General features: G+C 38.4%; 1 protein-coding gene across 5 annotated transcripts in view; it reads left to right on the top strand.

The window, feature by feature from the left end:
• Positions 1 to 17844, top strand: part of BIRC6 (baculoviral IAP repeat containing 6) — a 188023-nt gene that overhangs the window by 115298 nt on the left and 54881 nt on the right. For all 5 annotated transcript variants that reach the window (XM_063328808.1, XM_063328811.1, XM_063328812.1 and 2 more), the window contains 6 exons: positions 1406 to 1573; positions 3427 to 3600; positions 6885 to 7081; positions 8850 to 9150; positions 11861 to 12078; positions 16333 to 16497. In XM_063328808.1, coding sequence (XP_063184878.1) covers positions 1406 to 1573; positions 3427 to 3600; positions 6885 to 7081; positions 8850 to 9150; positions 11861 to 12078; positions 16333 to 16497 — 1223 coding nt within the window. The remainder of the gene's footprint in view (positions 1 to 1405; positions 1574 to 3426; positions 3601 to 6884; positions 7082 to 8849; positions 9151 to 11860; positions 12079 to 16332; positions 16498 to 17844) is intronic.

The raw sequence follows: 17844 nt of genomic DNA, 5'->3' as shown, positions 1-17844 counted from the left end.
TCATGGATCTTGGTATATATTTAAAGCAACACAGCTGATTTTTAATTACCGCATCTTTATCTGGAAAGATATTTGCAGTAGCTGCTGGTTCAAATGGGTCAGATCTAAAATATTAATAGGCCCAAGTGAAGGGTTAAGACATGAATAAAGAATCTGTGAAGAAAAAAAGTAATATACCAGCCTTGAAGACAGGGTATAGCACGGTCAGCCATGTCTCATCCCAGTTGCATCTCTGATCATAGTGCCTGATGTAGCCCATTCCCTATTTAGAAAGAAGCAGAATTAAGTTTTTTCTTAACTTTCCTTGTATTTTCTCCAGTTCGGTAGATCAGTTTAAATGTAAACTTAATTCATTTTTATTTGGTTTTATGGACCCGTTTGTGAAATCTTGTCTTCTTTTGTCTTTGTTGTCTTACATATTCTGAGTTTTTTTAGTGTCCTCAGAGCCTCATGCAGCCAGCGTTTAACTTGTTCCTTATTGGTAAAATTAATAAAGAGTAGAGATGGTATTTGGAGCCTGGTATTCCTGAGACAAGCTAGTTTAGTATACTGAGATTATTGGAGAATGTGTTGCGTATTATAACGGCTCCTCCTGATCAGCTGAAACCAGAGTGTATTGTAGCATTTCAGGTATGGATGTTGCTAGTTTTCCAGCTGCTCATGGCTGATTATGAGGCGGTAGTTGTATGAGTCTTTGTGTATGGACCTGCTGGCTTTTTTCCTTGCTCTGTCACCTGCATAGAAGGGTAAGTGATAGTAGTATAATTTCACTGTACCTTAAGTCAGCTTAATCTGTCCCAAAATATGACACTCTTGCTGTATAAGATCAGTAAGCTTTTATGTTCCTATTCTGTCTTTTAATTTTCATGTAGTGCTTTAAAGGTTTTTACCTAGGCCACCTTAAGCATGTTTAAAGACACCTTTCATCACATGTGCTATTGTCAGTACTGCAGCTGAAGTCACCTTCGTAGGCCAGACAAATGGGTGTTACCTATTTTTGCCTGCTGAAATCTCTGTCACTTTAGAAATTTTTGCCTTTCTTGCTTTCATTGCAAAAACAACCTAAAAAAGTTTTACTGTATGGCCCATTGCTTGGCAGGCTCTTTAACTAAATTTAAGAGCAGAACCAGAATATTTTTTGCTTTTTTTAATGGATGATGAGATCTAGTACGGTTACGGTTTGGTTTATGTTTGGGGCTCAGGAGGGTGTAGAGCCTTGTAACTGTAAAAATGCCAGGATTATATCCAAATGTATTTTATACATGAATGCTATTCTGATATCTAATTTGCCAGTGCTGAAAAGTTTGACTTTTTTTGCTATATTTGAAGGTAGCAAGTACATTCCATCTTGGCTAGCTGAAGTAACTAAATACGGGAATGACTGTTTTTTTTACTTCTGTACTAGGTTTGAAATCTCAGTCAAAAAGAGCTGTTTCATCCACACCTCCACGTCCACCATCAAGGCGAGGGAGAGTGATGGCAGATAAAGTAGGTACCTCTTCCTCAGGAGGAGAAGCTTCCAGCAAGACCATTAGTGTTCCAGTCTTTCATCTATACCATAAACTTCTACCAGGTAACTTTAATAACTTTTTTTAAACTTAAAAATCATGGTCTTTTTCAGTGGCTGGTATGTCATCAGAAAGTAGATATAATGCTAATGGACGTCTTCTGTATTTCTATTGAGTATCTTGAATGTAGAGCCCTTCTGGGTTTGGTAACAGCTTTCAATGGGAAGTGGAACATTATAACATCATGGTGGCTTGACAAAAATAAGAATTATGCTGATTTCCTTGAAGTTTAGTTCCTTGTTCCTAAACAAAATCTCAAAAACATTTCCGCTTTCACTCAGAAATAAAAGGGGGATGGGTTTGTAAGTTGACTCACATTTTCTTTGACCTGCAAGGCCAAATAAACTGGTATTTGAGCCCTGTTATTTGATGTTATGAGTGGGCAGCCAGCTTGCATTGCTCTCTGGAAGGCTGACCTGCCAGTTCAGGAATATTCAGCATGTCTTAAGTTAGTCACGTTTTACGTATAGCAGACATGTACTTGCACTTTATTGGGAAAAAGCTGGTGGCAATGTTGCAGCTGGGGCATAGAGGTCTCTCTCCTATAGAGAGAGATTGGTGTGACTGGAATTCTTAACCTTAGATCAGTGATAAAGAACAGGAACATGGGTGAAACACTTTATATTATGTGGAAGAGCTTCTTACCTGTTTTATAGTATAAAAATAAGGAACTTAATTCCATAAACTTCTGACCATTTTCACCCAATAAAAATCTAATTTTGGAACTCGCTACAAAATTGTTGGTTTTGAGACTATCCTCCAACAATTGTTAGAGGTATCATATACTTGAATTTAAATAGCTAAAATTGATACAGTTAATGCTGCTATTTTGGAAGGGAGATCAAAACTCGGTGCCTGTTTTAGTACCTAGCTGGTAAAGGTTGACTGTCCACTAATGGTAAGGTAGAGCATTCTGTACTGGTTGATCACACATCTTGCGCAACAACCAGTTGTTACAAAAAAAGAAGCCATGGAAAGCGGAATTGGTGATGGAAAGAAAAGGGTAGAAACTTCTTCACTTGCACGATGGGAGATATTTTTAATTTTCATTTCTTAAGACACCATTTTCTATTGAAGAAACAGAAACTAACGACCTTTCTGGAACTTGTGTTACTTGATTAAGCACAGTCACGGTGAAACGGGCATGCTAAGTGTATTATATGATCCAACTATAAAGCAATTTACTTTATATGTAAGTCTACTTGTTATCAGGGAAAAAATTGTTTTGCCTTGAGAGTAACTTGTAATTTCAGGGAAGAACATATTCTTTGTAAACAACAGAGTGGCCAAAATCTTGATTCCAGTGATCGGTTTGGGCTGTATTGCATGTGCATTTCAAGTCTTTGCTGATGCTGAGAAAAGTATTCCTGGCAATGCCATTCATTTCTTCTCGCTGAGTTGTGTCCCAACACCAGAGTCGTGAGGGTGCTTGGGACTAATATGACTGAAAAAGAATTGCAGGTTTCTTTGGTTTCCATTTTTTTCCACTTCATGGTCACACACCTTTATGCCACCACAATTCAAGTGTGATGCAGGGGTGGTGTTTGAAAGTAGGGGACAGGCTTAAAATGAACATCAAATTACAGCCTTAGCCATCTGTCGAATATGCCAAGTGCTTGGGCTCGTAGCACAAAGCTGCCGTAGGGAATGTTGGCATAGTTCTTTGATAGTTGGTTCCAAACTGATGGGGCCCCTTTTCCCAAGAGAACAAATGTTAAAATTAAGGCCTTGGTTTGGAGCCAGATAATATTTAGTCTACTTGGCATCTGTGGTACAAGTAATGAACAGCACCTGGACATGTATGTTAAAATAACCTAATCATAATTTTCCTCTGTGACTCAATGCCATTGTTGTTTAGGCCAACCGTTACCAGCTGAAATGACACTTGCCCAGCTTCTGACTCTGCTGTATGACCGTAAACTCCCTCAAGGATACCGATCAATAGATTTGACAGTTAAGCTTGGTTCCAAAGTCATCTCAGATCCAAGCTTATCGAAAACAGACTCATTTAAACGTCTTCATACAGAAAAAGGTGAGTGTTCTTACTTTTTTGGTATCTTCCTTTTTAAAATGAATTTATTTTGGACAAAACTGTTTTTGATTTTCTTGGGAAGAAACAGCGGTTTTCTGTATTCTCTTGGGTGATGTTCCTGAGCCAAGTGCTAAACTTAGTGATGAAGAACAAATTCATTGCCTGGCTTTAGATTGCATCTGTAAGATGCACCAATATGGTTGTTCTGGTTTCACTTTTCTGTTTTCATTATAGTGTTGTATATGATTGTATAGATACTGTGTATTTTATTTCTTGACATGTATACCACTTCTCTGTAGTAAGCGTTTGTGCTGATAACCAGGGCAGATTCAGTAATGCAGAAGCTGTTTGAAACCATATGAGTTATAGAAGCCTGTGAAATTTTTTATTGTGGGAACTTGGGTACTTAAATGCTTCATTGAAAATGAGAATTATTCTCAAGACCATCTAAGCAGGACTTGTAACTCTAGCTTTTTAAAACATTATTTTTGACATTTTCTAATATGGTCTGTTTCTTGCTAAGGTTTTTTTCTAGTCGCTTGCCGTCTACTTACTCATAGTGCTGGGGAAAGGGGAGGGAGGAGCTGTATCCCAGGAATCTGTTTTGACATATTTTTATATCATTCCTTTAGGGAAGGACTTAAAGGGATGGGACCTTGAAATTAAGCTAAGGCAATCTGCTGATCACCAGCCCACTGACACAGCATGGAATTACAAAGTTAATCATTCGGCTGTTTTAAGACAGGGGCTTCTTGTAAAAACTGTTCACTCGATAGATCCACCTCCTTCTAGAAAAGATAAGAAACAGAAAGAGTTGAAAAAGAAAAAAGTCTGTTTTCTTGCTATCCGGTCTGAGCTAAGTATTTTATGTCTCCATATAGTGGCTGGATATACAGATCTCGCATGCTATTGTGAGGCCTTTCTCTTTCAAATAATATTTTTGTTTTGTTTTGCTGTTTTAGTTAAAATCTAAACATATAATAAATATTTTTCTGTTTGAATGAAACTCAAAAATTATTAGAGGAGGTTCAGTTTAGTAGTAGAGTTGCATATGAAAACATGAAGGTCCTCTGAACTTTTATTAAAAGTTACAAGGCTGTTTTTTAACTTAACTTGAGACTAATGCTTTTGAAAATTTGAATTTGTCATTAGAAATCCATTGATCTGTGCTGCTGTACAGCACAATATTAGTTACATGCAGGTGTCTCACAGCCACCACTCATCAGTTACAAAGGTTAGTGCTACTGCTTTTTCATGACTAGTTTTTAATATCTATAGAAATCATTCTTACATGTCAGTATTTCCTTACTTGCGACTTAAGGTAGACTTTTTTTAATATGTGGTGGATAGATTTTATAGCTTCACATGGTGTCTCCAGAGCTGCATTTACTACTACTGTATTTGAGGAAAAGTGTCATTTATTTATATTTTTTCCTGTGTGCTTCAATGCCTTTGAGATCAGCAGTTCTCCATAGCTGAAGTGCACTACTTCACTGAAACCTTGCAGAACATTCATGGAGGTGAAATGGTTTAAACTGGGTTATAAGGAGATTAACAAAAGCGAGCGCTGTGGAACCATACTTGTGTAACTCCTTGCAACAATACTTAAGATGTGAAAGGAGTAGCATTATATTTGCTACATAATAAAAGGTCTGCCTATACTCTTACTCACTGATAACGTCTTTTGCAGAGAAGCATTTGACCTTAGAGATTTTTCTGTGCGTTCTGAATATCTGTGTGTGTCTAGTTTCTTGTTTTCTTTCTTCGGGAAAGCTTACAGCTTTTCACACTGTAAAACAGTGTAAAACAGAAGGGCTAGTCTTCCTTCAAAATCTTTATTTTGAAATTTTCCTTATTAAGGAAGTCTAACCTTTCGCATGGTCTGATCAATTCATGTCGTTGCAAGCAATCGAACTGTAAATCATGTTCAGCCTAGCCTAGTCCTCCACAAGACTGACGGAAGGTGGTCCTTTGATGAGACCAGCATGTTTGCAGACATCCTTGTCCACTATCTGTGGTGACAGGGAAAATTTCCACAGAGGTGGCTTCTGTCTGTATCCTTACAAACAGTAGACATTAAAGCTGTGTGTACTCAAAGTGTTATGTTTGGGCTCTTTCTGACAAGGATTATCCTGCTTGGGAAGCATATTGACCTTTTCTGTTTCTCGCAGTACTTGAGGTTGAATTAAGGAGAATTGATGTACATACTTCTACGTATCCCTGATTTGACCTTATTAAATCTGATACTTTGACCACATTGCTCCATAGCGATGTGCTCCTCACACAACATATCCATGATGTCCTTGTAACCTGGTGCTTCTTGCACATTTAGAAGTTCAGAATTAGGATGGGGGAAGACCTGCTGTTTCCTATTCCCTTCCAAATTAGGGAAGAAAAGGTTTTAAAAGATATGGTATCTGTGGCTAAAACTTTTTTTTTTAAATAAAAGTTCATTTTGGTAGGTGCATGAATTATGCTTTAATGTGCTTCCGTGTTTTTACAAGTATATACTAAATGATAGTGTGTGTCCGTGTAAAGATTTCAAATATAATCGTGGATTTTCAGCTGGGTGTCAGGGTGCTCACAGTGAAGAGATACTGAAACCACTTGATACATGCTGCCTTTTGATGTGCGTATACTGTGAAGGTTTTGAGGCCCACTGTGTTATAGTATTTAACAACATAATCTGCAGTGCAAATTCTTTAGATGAAATAAATTGAATATACACTGTGAAGTTTGCCTGTGGTAACAAGAAGAGGGTTAATTTTCAGCACAGTGAATTGTGCTAGGGGTCTGTGTATACAGCTTGTGTGCATCATTGTATAAAATGATCAGGTTTTTGTCCATTGCGCAAGATACTACAGTGCTTAGTAAAACTGGGAGGAGGTCATCTTTCTTTTCAACTGTGAACTCTCTATCAGAGAGTAGCAAACCTACTCTTATCTCCTAGATGAAAGACAATGTTTAAAAATATACTTCCAAAGTTAACAAAATTTTGAAGGCATAGGTCATATTCTAATAAAACATAAAATTATAATAATTAACATGTAACCCTGTATAAATAATCCCAAATTATGACATGGATCTGACATCATTGACAAAAGGTACCACGAATACTTTTATTTTCTTTTGATATTTGTCTACTCATTCATTTCAGGTTCTCGACTCAGGTTTTGCCTAAGAAGGAACTGCTACTTTTGAAGTACACCTTTAAGCGAGGACGAAGAAACAAACACAGTATTGATCATGATGTATTAATTTCTTTTACCTCCGTGTTTATGTAGAACATGCAGATTTACTGGGACCTTGCCCTGAAGATGAAGCCATCAGTCCTGGGGATGAGTGCATGGACGCAGTCCTAGATGAATCGCTTCTTGAAACCTGTCCCATTCAGTCTCCACTGCAAGTTTTTGCAGGAATGGGTGGATTGGCCCTCATTGCAGAGAGACTCCCTATGCTTTATCCCGACGTAATTCAGCAAGTGAGTGAAAAAAATCAGTGTACAAAAACATGCTAAGAGTGTTTTGTTTATTTGTTTAAGGGCAGTATTTTCCTCTTATTTCTCCATGGTTCAGTTTGACAATCTCGGTTACTTGTCGAAGCTGCTTTAAAATAGGCGAGTGCTTAACTCCACAGCCCAGTTCAGCTATACATCCTGCTTCCCTGCACGCGTTATAGGCTGCTTGAGTAAAAAAATAACCTGTGAATTATTCAAATTCTATTTGGTTGTGGGTTTGTTGGTTTTTTTAAAAAATTTTTTGGCTGATACTCCTAGTAGGAAAGATTGTGCATGTCTGTTCCCTTTGAAATTAAGTTAGTTATGAGTTAAGGGTATTGTTCAGTACCCTGACTGCAAAACTATGGCAGGCATAGGAACCCTGTAGTGAAACTGGGTAATTGGTATGAATCCTTTGTAAATAGTTCTGCAAAGATGTTTTAGAAGTCTAGTATCAAGCCTGTTCAAAAAATAAAAGGTAAGGAAATGTGTTTGCTTAAGCAATTATTGTATTTTGAAATCCGAGAGAGGTAACGTACTCTGTATTGAAGACGACTGATTCGTGAGATTCTGCAACAGACAAAAGGCAACTTACGACCGTGAGAAATTTCATCCCTTTTTTTCCTCCTTTTTCTATAGTCCTGGGAAGTTACTTTCTTTTCATAGTCTTTTAGCTTGAGATATAAGTTTGTATTCAAATGATGAATAAGAATTCCGTGATCTGTAAAAACAAATTAAGTACAATGATTCCAAAGATTCAGAGTGACGGCTGATGAATTCTCCAGACTCTTCATTCCTTAATTTTACTTTTATATTTCTCTGTCACTGATAATTCTGATTCTCTAAATTCTGTATTTTAAGATTTCCCTAATTATTCTCTTAATGTGTAGATGATTGGAATAAATGCAGCTAAACATGGCTTTGACTTTTAATTAGGAATTTGGTATTCTGGATAAATTCTGGAAGGGCTTTTCAGATTAATCTTTTCCAGCTTAGATCAGTCTGGTGATAAATACTAAAATTTTAAATATGATTGCATAAGTTCATCTGATGAGAGGGACCTGGGTGTCATACCTTCATTTTAATTCTTTCCTGGGGGATTGTACAACTGTTATCCATCTTAGATTCTGATTGCCGTCATAATACCTGGCTGCTTAGTCCTCTGTGCAGCGTTAGTTTGTAAAATAGAGCTACAGACTGTTGTGTTAAAGTATAATAATAATAAAGCCTGTCAATCAATCAAAAGCCTGAAAGGAGCATGTTAAGATACCCAAATTTCTTCTTAGTTTTTACAGGTATTGTAGTTGTTCTCCTTTTTGCAATATATAATTAAAAATTAACCACTTGAGTTCACACTATTTAATGTTAAAATTAAAAGGGCCGTTTCTTATTTAACAGTCTGATATATATGCTGATCTTCATATTGTTTATGTCTCTGTAATGTATGTCTCCTGTTCCTCTAGATTTTAAGCAACACGTTTTTAACTGAGGATTTTAGGTGGCAAAATATAGTTGCTCGCTGGTATAGGTGGGACTTTCTAGGAGTGTATTGAAAATGCAACAAGTATGCCCTTTTTAGCCATTTACCCTGGTACCTGTATCTGTAAAGGGTGGTGTATTTCATGTGACTTTTTAATGGTGTCCTGTATTAAGATTGTATGTCCTTTAGATCCTAACTTCAATAAAATTTTTGCCTAGGTGATTAACTGAATGACTACCAAATTTTTTTTGGTTTTTTTTTTTTTTGCTTAAGGTGAGCACTCCAGTGGTTACATCGACCACGCAGGAAAAGCAGAAGGACAGTGATCAGTTTGAATGGGTTACCATTGAACAATCGGGGGAATTGGTGTATGAAGCACCAGAAACAATTGCTGCAGAACCTCCACCGATCAAGTCAACAGTTCAGACTATGTCTCCCATACCCGCGCATTCTTTGGCTGCCTTTGGTTTATTTCTTCGTCTCCCGGGCTATGCTGAGGTGCTGCTAAAAGAACGGAAACATGCTCAGTGTCTGTTGAGATTGGTGTTGGGAGTTACAGATGATGGTGAAGGAAGTATGTGCTGCAATTACTATGTTTCTTTGTAGACCACGACTAGATCATTTTACTTAAATTTATTTACACTGTAATGTTTTTATCAGGAAGTTAGAGTTGATTTGTGCAGAACTGTGTTGCTAGCATCTTTGATAGTCTGTTGTCCCTAAATATTAAATTCTGTCTGGCAAAGTTTTGTCACGGTCATCAGTATTCAAGTGTTCTCATCCAAATGTCAGAGTAAATGTAAAATAACAGCTGATAAAACTTCCAATGACACTAAAGATGACAGCGCGCTCAGACAGAACAATCTAAGTAGCTGTGTGTGCTCAACTAATTGAGAAAACATCATATAATTCTACAACCAAATGCAGAATAATATGGGTAGGAGCATAGCTACAGCAGACGTAGAATAAACTGTTAAATAATACTGTTTTAGAAAAGGAGAGAAAGATCTAAAGATCACAGTGATCAAATTAGCTGAGCAGGAGCTTTACCGTAATGGTATGGTGTGAGTTCAGAGGGAGAAACGGGGTATTCTTCGATGAATGAACAGATGAGCAGGGAAACAATTTGTAGTCAGTGTCTGTGCAGACAAACCTGGAATTCTGCATGTCGTTCTAATATTTGTTTTGAAAAACTAAAGAGTGTATGCGAAAGATGTTTCAGTACTTTTAAGATATTTCCTTTCATTATGACTTTGAAAAGAATGCTGGTTTTTCTGTGCAGCACTCAACTGAAGTTAATCTCTGTTCAGCAGCCTGTAGAGTGGTGGACAGTGTGTAGCTCATGAGACCAAGTGAGAAACAAAGAATCTTGTTGACCCTCCCTTCTGTTTATGTTTTTATTTCTCTTGTATTTAGGTACAGGACAGTAGACAAGAATAAACTGGGTAACAAAAATTCAGTCTGGCTGCTTAGTCCCACCTAATTTGAGTAGTAATTAACTGAAGGATATGCAGTCCCTCAGATTTTTGCTACTGGAAACAATTTTATATCTCTTTATTAAAAAAACAACAAAGAGATACCAACTCAAACCTTTAAAATTTGGGTTGCTTTCTTTTTTGTGTGTGTGCATATCCACTATTGCTATTGGAATACAGTTCCAGAATATAATTTCCTGATAGGTAGGGGCTGTTTTAATTTTCGGGCTAAACGTATTCATATTCCAGTTGTGCCCATTTATCATTGTGCCAGCATTGTTCCTCAGCGTAAATAGCTCTGCTTTCTCTGATGCATTTGTTGACAGGAATTGTATTCCCTCCTAGCCTTTGTTTTTGCTGGACTAAACAGTCAGTTTCTCCATTCCCTAAGCCAAACAATCTGAATTCAATTCTTTACCAAATGTGGGATCAATTGTACGCAGTAGTCCACATCAGTTCTCTGAATAAAGCATTAATATTTTCCTTTTCTGTTGGAAACGCATCTTTTCATATACCTCTTTACTTTCTTGCGTAATATGAAGAGCTGCAATTATAAATCCATGTCTTATAGAATAAACATGGATTCAGTTGTCTGCTAAAATAAATCATGGGCAAATGTTTAGATTTTCTTTTCTTTCGTCTCTTTGTCATTTGGTTATACCTGCAGTTATGGAAGTCTATTGTATGGGCTTTTTTCCAGAGGTGTTCAGTTTTATTTGTGAAGATCCTAGTCAGAGGATTTTTTGCCTCCTTCTTCTAACTGTCTTTACAAAAAGTATCAGATAGATATGAATTAACTCATGTGTGTATGCATGTGTGCGTATAGATACATATACATACGCATACAAATATAGACATACATATTTGTCATGTGTTTCAGTTTAGACCTCTGGATTATTATATAGCTGATAAACTCTAAAAATGAGGGAGAAAATAATATAAATATATTTAAAATAAGAAGCAAACTTCTGAGCAAAGTTGGCTATTTTGAAGTGTTTTCAGTTGTCAAACATCTCTATTTACATATGCACAGGGGAAGGAATGTGAAATGCATTGTTAAATTCAGAAGAAACTGAGACAGTTTCCCAAATCTGAGTACATTGCATTAATACGTCACTTCACTCTGTTATTTGAAATGTGGCTTTTAAAATTAGTAATTTTTGCTAATAATGCAAAAGGGTTAAAAATTTAAAATAATTCTATTACAAAATTAAAACATTCATCTCATCTAATTAGAATTATGTTAGTATTTCACCGTGTATTCAACTTGAATGGCATCACAGCTTGGGTTGTGTCAGTGACTTAATTCCCGCTTTGGGGACACGAATATGAAAAAAAATTCCTACATCATGATAAACTACAGCTCCTTGTCCACTGAGCTGCTATTAACTGACCATGTGCATTCTTTAATTGCCTGTAGTTGGAATGTTTTAATAAATAAATACATTAATTAAATTAGTCCGAACCACCTTTGTTTCCTCATTCAGAAATACGAACTGAATGTAGTCAAATACAGAAGTATACCCACAAACTAAGTTTTCTCCCTGGAAATGGTGAATCAGATTTTATAACTTTGGTTTTTAACCAAATCCGTAAAGGAAATAAAGAAACGTTCTTTCTTCTATACTCTTCTCCTGCTGAAAAGGTTTTGTGAAGAGAAGCCTGACATTAGATAGCTTACTTTATGCGAATGCTCAAGTGCTTAGTATATTTCTGTGGGTGTTGTTTATAAACCATTGCAGAGATTAACAGGCTGAAGTGAACTATTGAAAGAAAATGTGGTTTTGATATTTTTCTTCTTCAATCTAGGTCATATCCTGCAGTCCCCTTCAGCAAACGTGCTTCCAACTCTGCCTTTCCATGTGTTGCGTAGTTTGTTCAGCACTACACCGTTGACTACTGATGATGGAGTACTGCTTAGGCGGATGGCACTGGAGATTGGGGCGATACACCTTATCCTTGCTTGTCTGTCTGCTCTAAGCCACCATGCACCAAGAGTGCCCAACTCGAGTCCCAACCAGGCAGAGGTAAGTTTAGCAGCAGAGTAATTACCACTGAGAAGCAGTAAGAGTTTTACGTATAAAAAATAAAATAATCTCCATGCTTTCATTGTAGTCTGCCTTCTGCAGAGTTGGCATTTGAATAAAGAGCAAAAATAATTCGAAAGTATTTGATTAAGTAATTGTCCTTGCATGTTGCAAATACACATAGTAATCATGAAATTTAACCAACAAAGAAGGCTTGTCATGAGGCATTAAGGTGTAATCAGTTTCTTTCACAGGACCAAGGTGTAATCAGTTTCTTTCACAGGACCAAGGTGTAATCAGTTTCTTTCACAGGACCTTCTTTTTCAGTGCATGAGAGGCATAATGCTCAATGGGTGGTGGTTCTTTAATCCTCATTAGATAGCATGACTTCATTACCTTATTTAGCATGCATCATCTAAACTCTACTGGCTGCAAATTATTTCCTCTTAAATGCTTCACAAACGTAAATGAGTTGTGAAAATTAATGAATTAACGTAGTGATTTTTTTATCCCCTTTTTACTGATAGGGAAAAGAGATCCAAAGACAAAAATTTTCCATAGCATTGAAGATACCAAGTGAATCTCCAAAATTAAACTTTTTTGAAGTACTTACTGTATGATACTACCCTTTATTCAGAACACGTATCCCCTGATTTTTTTAGGATTTATGAATTGCCGTTTCTGCATAGCATACCAATTGTCTATCAAAGAGTTTTTTAAAAAATTCATTACTTGCCCTCTTCAGCATCTTTGTCGCAGAGGCTTGCATGAAAAAGCTTCTGGTGGCTAAATATGTGTAAGTAGATGCAAAATGCAGGGCTGTCCATATTTTAGCAGCTCTGATACTGATGAGGGGTTGAGCAAGGACGAGATGAAACTGTGCATGAGAATGATTCACTTTAATGGCTAGTCAGTTTTTAAGGGGAAGCTGAAATATTCTACTCCTAATGGGGTATCAGGCTGCTGACACATTAATGCTTCAGCGTTATCGTGCTTTTGGAGGGAAGGGGCAACCATTAATTCTTATCTCTGCTTCACTTCTACCATGACCCCTTAAACAGCTTCCTTTCTCATACTTCATATCTATCAGGTGATAGATGGTAACCTAAAACTAGAGATCCATCAGGCCTGTAGCGAGGATAGTATTTCTGGGGCCAGGCTTTCCCTTAAGTGCTTTAAGTCAGTGCTCATGACAGTCCTTTTGAGTGTTAAAGGCACAGCATGTTTATGAGTAATGTAATGAGTAATCATAGAATTGCCTTGTTTGGAAGGGACCTTTCAGATCATCTAGTCCAACCATCAACCTAACTCTGACAAAAACCATCACTAAACTATATCTCTAAGCACTGTCTACCTGTCCTTTAAATACCTCCAGGGATGGTGCCTCAACCACTTCCCTGGGCAGCCTGTTCCAGTGCTTAATAACTCTTTCTTTCTGCGTAAAAATTTTTCCTAATATCCAGTCTAGACTTCCCCTGGCGTAACTTGAGGCCATTTCCTCTTGTCCTATTGCTTGTAACTTGGGAGAAGAGCCCAATCCCCACTTCTCTACAACCTCCTTTCAGGTAGTTGTAGAGAGCGATAAGGTTTCCCCTTAGCCTCCTTTTCTCCAGGCTAAACAACCCCAGCTCCCTCAGCCGCTCCTCATTAAGACTTGTGCTCCAGACCCCTCACCAGCTTCAATGCCCTTCTCTGGACACACTCCAGCACCTCAAAGTCTTTCTTCCGGGGAGGGGCCCAAAAGCGGACACAGCACTCAAGGCGCAGCCTCACCAGTGCCAAGTACAGGGGGACCATAACTTCCGTAGTCCTACTCAGCACACTATTCCTGATACAAACTGGGATGCCGTTGGCCGCCTTGGCCACCTGGGCACACTGTTGGCCGCCTTGGCCACCTGGGCACACTGCTGGGTCATATTCAGTTGCCAGTCGACCAACACCCCCAGGTCCTTTTCCACCAGGTAGCTCTCCAGCCACTCTTCCCCAAGCTTGTTATCACTGCATGGAGTTGTTGTGCAGGACCCAGCACTTGGCCTTGTTGAACCTCATACCATTGGCCACAGCCCATCAATCCAAGCCTGGCAAGATCCCTCTGCAAAGCCATCCTACCCTCAAGCAGGTTGACACTCCCACCTAACTTGGAGTTGTCTGCAAACTTACTGATCAATCAAGATAATTGATAAAGATATTGGAGAGAACTGGCCCCAGTACTGAGCCCTGGGGAACACCACTCATGACCAGCCGCCAACTGGATTTAACTCCATTCACCACCACTCTCTGGGCCCGGCCCTCCAGCCAGTTTTTTACCCAGCAGAGAGTACTCCCATCCAAGCCATGTGCAGCCAGTTTCTCCAGGAGGATGCTGTGGGAAACTGTATCAAAGGCCTTACTAAAGTCCAGGTAAACAACATCCACAGCCTTTCCCTCATCCACCAAGCAGGTCACTTTGTCATAGAAGGAAACCAGGTTTGTCAAGCAGCAGCTGCCTTTCATGGACCCATGCTGACTGGGGCTGATCGTCCTTCACATGCTGCATAATGGCACTCAGGATGATCTGCTCAATAATCTTCCCAAGCACTGAGGTCAGGCTGACAGGCCTGTAGTTCCCTGTATCCTCCTTCCGGCCCTTCTTGTGGATGGGTGTCAGATTTGCTAGACATCAGTTAACTGGGACCTCCCCGGTTTGCCAGGGAGGTAGATGGTAAATGATGGAAAGCGGCCTGGTGAGTACTTCCACCAGCTCCCTCAGTACCCTCAGGTTGATCCCATCCGGCTTGTGTGTGTCTAGGTGCTGGAGCAGGACCCTCACCATCTCCCTCTGGATTATGGGGGCTTCATTCTGCTCACAGCCTGTGTCTACTAGCTCAGGGCTCTGGGTACTCAGGGCAACTGATTCTACTACTGAAGACTGAGGCAAAGAAGGCATTAAGTACCTCAGCCTTCTCCTCATCCTTTGTCACCAAGTTCCCACCCTCATCTAATAAAGGATGGAGATTCTCCTTAGTCCTCCTTTTATTACTAATGTATTTATAGAAGCTTTTTTTGTTGTTCTTAATATCCAAAGCTAGGTTAAGTTCTAGCTGGGCTTTGGTAATGTCTACATGAGAATAACCACATAGCTGTTTCATCACCAAGATGCTCTACATTCCCAGTGTAAAAGTTCAGTGGTCATTCCGGACTACCGTCAGTACAGTACTTCATAGGTGATAACTTTTTTGACCATTGCAGTCTGCTCACACATAATTTCCTTCAAATATAATCCTGAACAAAGTCACTGAAGACGATCTGAACAGAAGATGAAACTTTTCAGAGCCGTAAATCAAATTTTACAAATTAAAGTTGGGCATCTACTCATGTGACCTGTTTCCAGTAAGGCTAATTGGCACTGAGTAACTCTGATGAGAGTAGCAAGTGTTCATCACTTCAGAAAATGAGGTCACTTGTTTAGGGTGCTAAATGTATAATTAAGAAAGCATTAGTTTAAAAATGCTTAGCAGAGTGTTTTCTGCATCCTTTTCACCAAAAATCTGGTAGACTTTCAAAATTAGCATAAGCACTTAAATAGTTTCATAAGGGCTAAGCAATATCATATTGGAGTTAATGTTAGTAAAATGCAGTGATGCAGACCATTGGAAAAAGCCATACGAACACCTTTGGAAAAATGCCGTCTTTCAGAATATTTTAAGGACAAAGTATTTCCCCTAAATAATTGGAGAGGAAATAGCGTGTGTTTCAGTGACCCAGAGATCATTTGTTAGAGCTGTACATGTAACTTACACCTCTTGCCATTTTGGAGCATTTATTCAAAATGGGCACGTGCTTGAGCTTCTGTACTTTTGATTGTGTACTTCTGACAACATTTTTACTACCATTCACTTCATCTACTTATGCTGTTGAAGTTGACTAGGTGTTAAACAGTAATAATTACAGAGCTGTGATGTTTAGCATGATATGGATTAAGTAGCATTTTAGTGCCTTTAATCATTTAAGCAGTGACAGTATCTTAAAAGAGAACATAAATGGGCTTACAGAAGAATAACTTGCAACAACTTAGCACTGACCTATGCTGGAATCCGTGTGTGGCAAGGTCTTTCCTATTTAAAGCTTTGAATTCCCTTGAATCCCAATGATATCTTTACTAAGCTAATAAATTGGGATTACCTTCTTTTACAGAACAAAGGCTTTCTAAAGAATTGGTTCATAAGATGAAAAAAGTTAAATTATTGTGTATTTGTTTGTTTGTTTTTACCTTAGCCACAGGTGTCAAGTACACACAACAGTGCATCCACAGAAGAACAGCAGTTGTACTGGGCTAAGGGTACAGGCTTTGGAACAGGCTCCACAGCTTCAGGATGGGATGTTGAACAAGCTTTGACTAAGCAAAGGCTAGAAGAAGAGCATGTGACCTGCCTTCTACAGGTGTGTAATAATGAAATTTTGATTAATGATAAGCATTTGAAATGTTAGAACCTGGATAATAAAAATTGGGCATGTATTTTTTCAGTCATATAACACAGTAATTATGGTATTTTGTGAGAAGATTAGTTTACAACTGCCTGTCTACATGAAAAATGGTGTATATCATATTGTGAGTGAGGTTGTGTTCAAACGTCAGTAGGCTGCTGCATACAAAAAGACCTGTGTGGGTAAGCCTGGGTGGCGGTTCTGAACAGACAATGAACCAAGAAGCATTCCTGTGTATTTCCCTGGAGGTGTTATATACCTCTGTGGACATAACTGCATTCAGTCAAAAGTAAAAACTGTCCACTAAAGGAGGATGATGCAGGAACAGGCATTTTGTTTTGTGTGCCAAATAATCTTACCTATTCATTTCTCGCATATTTTTGCTCTGCTTTAAGAAAATGCCCATAGTTGTTACTGGTGTCCAAGAATATGTTATGCCAACGTAACAAAATCGCACTTAGACATACTATAAAATCATAAGTATGTTAATTAAATGAGAATAGTAAATCACCAGTAAGTGTCCAGATCTTAGTAAAATTCTGGTGCCTTCCAAATGCCTCGTGCTAGCAAGAAGAAAATCTTGCATAATTAGGCTTTTCAGTCCATTGTGAAATGCAGCCAACCCCTGTTACCTTAGGTCAGTGTAGGTAAAATCAGACTCTTGTCTAGTCATCAAAAATTTCATTCACAGAACTGTCAGCCCAAATGCATTAGGTAACCTCACTGCTGGGGTAGAGCACAAAGGAGATGAAATTCTGAAAATAGCCATGCCCTGACTAGTGAAGATATCATTTTGATTTTATCAGTTATTCCAGTCACCGTAGATTACAAGGCACAAGTATCATGTCCCTTGCAAAAGCAAAACAAATAAAATCGGAAACAATTTTCCTAAGCAAGAAAGAGGAAAATCACCTGAATTACTCTTGGCGAAGCTTCTAGGCAGTATTCTATATTATGCAGAGGTTTAGCTGTACGTGTCATAGATCATGAGGTAAGGAGGCTTTTGCTTTGAGCAGTCAGCAATTCTAGAAAGAAGTAGAAAACCCTTCAGCATTTTGTTGAAGATGTCGGGCAGTTGTACGGCAGACTTTGCCTGGTCCCTTCTCTAGAAAGGTTGTTTAGAAAGATTCTGTCATACGGAGTGCTGAGAAGATGCTGCAGCAAAATACCATGGGGAAGGGGTTAGAGCGAAGAGGGAGAATGAAAGAAAGAAGAGGCTAAAAAGGTGAATGGAGACCCTGAGACTTCAAATAATGTAGTCTTTAAAGACTTGAAGTTACTTCATTTGAGAGTACAGCTCTC

The sequence above is a fragment of the Chroicocephalus ridibundus genome, chromosome 3, assembly GCF_963924245.1.
Source record: "Chroicocephalus ridibundus chromosome 3, bChrRid1.1, whole genome shotgun sequence".
Lineage (NCBI taxonomy): Eukaryota > Metazoa > Chordata > Aves > Charadriiformes > Laridae > Chroicocephalus > Chroicocephalus ridibundus.
This window is presented reverse-complemented; position numbering and strand designations above follow the sequence as displayed.